General features: G+C 29.3%; 1 protein-coding gene across 1 annotated transcript; it reads right to left on the minus strand.

The window, feature by feature from the left end:
* Positions 1 to 1,332: 1,332 nt before the first annotated feature.
* LOC113547836 (leucine-rich repeat-containing protein 59) lies at positions 1,333 to 2,928 on the minus strand. Its single transcript, XM_026948369.1, has 5 exons — positions 2,561 to 2,928; positions 2,352 to 2,408; positions 1,969 to 2,269; positions 1,774 to 1,896; positions 1,333 to 1,709 (listed from the first exon to the last, which is right to left on the minus strand). The coding sequence occupies exons 1-5, from the start codon at positions 2,648 to 2,650 to the stop codon at positions 1,348 to 1,350; spliced, it is 933 nt and encodes a 310-aa protein (XP_026804170.1). The 5' UTR covers positions 2,651 to 2,928; the 3' UTR covers positions 1,333 to 1,347.
* Between the last annotated feature and the right edge of the window lie 1,237 nt (positions 2,929 to 4,165).

Consider the following 4,165-nt stretch of genomic DNA (forward strand, 5'->3'; position numbering starts at 1 on the left):
GAACACTTTAGTTTGAGAAATTTAATAATAAATGTGCAAAGGAAAATGTATTTAATACTTAGATGTTAAATTCCTTCAAAATAAAAATAAGTTGTATCATTTATTTTTATTGTAATAGTTTGAATTATAAATTATTTTGTGTCTAATAATATAAGTACAACATAATTATTTACATCTAAGGTGTCAAATTAACATAAAATATTGCAATAAATCAATGTTTTATGTTAATAACACAATCAATTTTATAATATTTATGTTTGATTTGTGAATATCCTATAGACTTCATAGGTGACATAAACACGATAAACTTAGTTGTGTATAATAAACAATACTAACCGACAAAACAAAATTGGTCACTATATCAGACAAAGCACAATAAATATAAAAAATAGAACTGAAAATATAATCATTTAAGCACTGTTGTGTATGAATATTTTAAGACAACATAAAAATTTACACTAATGCTCAACAATTAACTATAACGTGGTTACAATTAATAATACAGTAATAAATATTAAATAATTTTTATACTACACGCATGAAATACCTTTTGCATGATAAGAACCATTTGTCGGATACAATATCGTAAATAATAATAGAAGAGTTCAATCATTATGAACACGTCTTATCACATTGTATAGTAAATCTACATACCATGTATCAACGTTATATTCATTATAGTAGGAAATATCTTTATATTAGATATACAACAAATTTTCTTGATTTAGACACAATAATTTTTGATTAATGAATATTGTTAAATACTTAAGTAAAAAAATCTATTATTGCCCTCAAACATTCATAAATAATTATAACTGGAAATCATATAAACTAAATATTTTTTTTACAAATATTAGAAAACAAATGATTTTTATAACAAATTATTTGATAAATTAAAGTAAAATATTAATATTTTTTTTTTTTTTAGTATATGTGTACGTGTTAATTTTAATACCAAATTAAAAAATTAACAACTGTTATTGGACTTAAATTCAACAGTTACAAACAAAAAATAATACAACATATTTTTTTTATATATTTATATAATAGTTTTAATTAAAAATGAAATTTAAGTATAATTTAAAAAAAAAATACATAATAAATTTAGGTACCTATAAAAAATAAGAAATTATACATATAATTCAGTTGGACAAAAATGATTTTCTATGAAAAAAAAAATGAATACATACATACAAATGAATTGTTAGTTGTATACAGCAGATGATGTTTAGGAGACGAAAGATGGGTATTTCGAGAAAATTTATCAAAAATTTGATACATGGAATACAAAAAAAAAAAACACACATCAGTATTTTATTGTGTTTTTTTTTAAATCTATCTCACGGATCACGTAGATTTTGTTTTCTTGAATACACTATCCCAAAAAGATTGCCAAGAGTCTTGAAAATTATTAGCATACTGCTGTACAGTTGGATTTGTTTTAACCCATTTGTATGATTTAATAGATGCCTCAATACTTGTATGGACCGCACGATCAAAAGAAGTCCCAGCTTGTAGCAGATAATAGTTGACTTTAGAAGCTACTTTCGGGTCTAAATTTGATGTAACTGATCCCCAAATAGGCAAAATCTTAGCCTTGACATTACCATATGCTTTCTTGTCATAGTATGACAAGGCATACAAAGACAAACCAATCAACACCGCAAACAAAAGTGTGTATGAAATGAGCATGCCAAAGAATCCAAAAACTAAATAAATAAAATTATTCTTAGTATGTGCAAATATATTAATAATATAACAAAAGAAGAATACCTTTAGATATAAAACCAGCTGGTTTCTTTTTGGGCTTGGTTTTATTTTTTGACTTATCGTTTTGTACACCATTTGGCGAGGCTTTGCTATTTTTCTTATCCTTCTTTTTATTTTGTTTATCATCTACATAAAAAGAAAGTTTACAAATTTGCACATGTGTTAAACTAACATAAGTTTATTATTGAAAACAATTACCTTGTTTTTTGGAATCACCCTTCAAATACTGTATAGCATTGGCAGCTGCTGACTGGCATTGTGCATTATTTTGTGATGGTCCAACAGCTTCAATAAGTTCTGGTTTCAATGGGTTGTTGCTTAAGTTCAAATGTTTCAATTGTTTGAGCTTACTCAAACCCTTAGGTAAATCTTTGATTTTGTTGTTGGCTAACGACAGGTAAGCGAGTTTTTGCAATGAACCAATATCACCAGCCACACTCTTAATCTGATTGCTGGATAGATCAAGCTTCACCAGACTGGGCAATGATGAAAAAACATTCTGAAAACATTAAATTATAATGATATAAAATATGGTATAAAATTAAAAAAATAGTGACGAAAAACTAGGTGAGAACACTTACGTCTGTTGAAGTGATTTTATTGTTGGACAAGTCCAGGTGAGAGACTTTCAATGGGGCCTAGAAATAAAGCACAATTAAGTGGGTACATAAATTTGCCTTGTTGGCCAAAGTTAGTTCGTTTGTAGGTTAAAGACAGCGGTGTTGGCATATTGTCTAAATGCTCAACACATATCTAGTTGGATGAACCCGTTTTCTGGGTTAATACTTACGATTTCCTTGGTGGGTATCTCCGTTAGATTGAGACCACTCAAGTTCAGCTTGTTGTTTTTCACCCTGTCCTTAATGTTGACCACGGTCATTTTTTATTTTCGTTGTGGTACTGGGTAACTGTTAATAGACGCGTGTGCGATATGCGTAGATACGTCTGTTAGCGGTCTTTCCGTGTGTGAGCTGTAGTATTATTTGAATGTGACTGTGGCTGCTGCAAATCGCACACTTACCGTTATTGCGATCGTTAGGCGCTAAAAAAAACGAATGAACACAAAAACCGTCGCGAAGCCGCAGCGCGTGTGGGTCACGGGTTCGTCGGACGCAGCGGTAAGCCGTAAAGTGGAGAGAAGAAAATCAAATTGTAAACACACTGGATTTCCGATACACGTATATCAGTGTTGGTTTGACACGTGTCAAGAGTGCCAACATTGCGCGTTCCCACCGGTGTTCGCCGGGTTGGTGTCGTTGGCTCGATAGGTGGTGAAGGGTTGTGGTGGGGAAAGTGGCGGCGCACTACTACCACGTTGGCGTCTCGACGGAGAACGGACGTTATTACTTATTTAATTTTCCTGCTGGTCTACAGTATCGACGCGCGTACAATCTTTTTTTCTCCCGCCATCGTCTCGGATTATCAAATTGTGGCGTACTTCTTAATTTCTATTTTAAAATTAAAATACCTAAACCATTAATTAAATATTAAATATATTTATGCCTAAACGTTCTATAAGTGAATATAACTTATAACTTTATAAGTGTACAAATATTTCACCGTAAAACCCAATAAAAAACAAACAAAATTCAAGATTTATTTAAGTTTTTTCACAGCAAACCTTAGTACTGCGTTTCTCGTTGGAGGGTCACCGCGAACAGGACAGCAGCAGAGCAGCTGCTGCTCATTAAATACAAATATAAGTTATTGAATAAAATATTGAAGTATTATTTTAATGTGTAGAAATATTAGAAATTATTTCAAACTTTAATTATAAATCGATTGTTTATTGAGTTTATTCAATTATTGTTTTTGTTGATAGAGGTTTTACTTGACCAATGATATTATGATATCTATTAATTTAATAATAGAATATTTATTGTGATCGTGGCATACAAATAATTATGTAATGCATATTCAATAATAATTTAATAATAATACGTATAAGGTACCATTATGTCATTATCCATATTATAATAATATGGTAGGCTTCAACCACTATTGGTCTGGTCCTGTAAGTAATTATCTCCGAAGCTCTTGTCAAATGTCAATATATATTTTAGATTATGTCCTTATAATTTATTTTTTCAAAATGTATAAGCACAATAAAATAAAATTAGTAGTAACTATAGTAATAACATTTAACAAATAAAATAGAACTAACAAAGTGTAAATCAAGTAACATAAATGTAAGTAATTCGAAAATTATATTTTAATATAATTAGTTTTATAAATACTTAATCTAGTTGATTCATAATTTAAATAGGTATTGAAATTGATTTTACATTCTACTCAATATACTAACAATAAGTGCCACGCAAAAGAGTAGTTCAATATAAAAGATTATTACAAAATGTTTACGATCGACCTTAGAACAAGAAAATTTGAATGTTAA

Source organism: Rhopalosiphum maidis, chromosome 4, assembly GCF_003676215.2.
Source record: "Rhopalosiphum maidis isolate BTI-1 chromosome 4, ASM367621v3, whole genome shotgun sequence".
NCBI lineage: Eukaryota > Metazoa > Arthropoda > Insecta > Hemiptera > Aphididae > Rhopalosiphum > Rhopalosiphum maidis.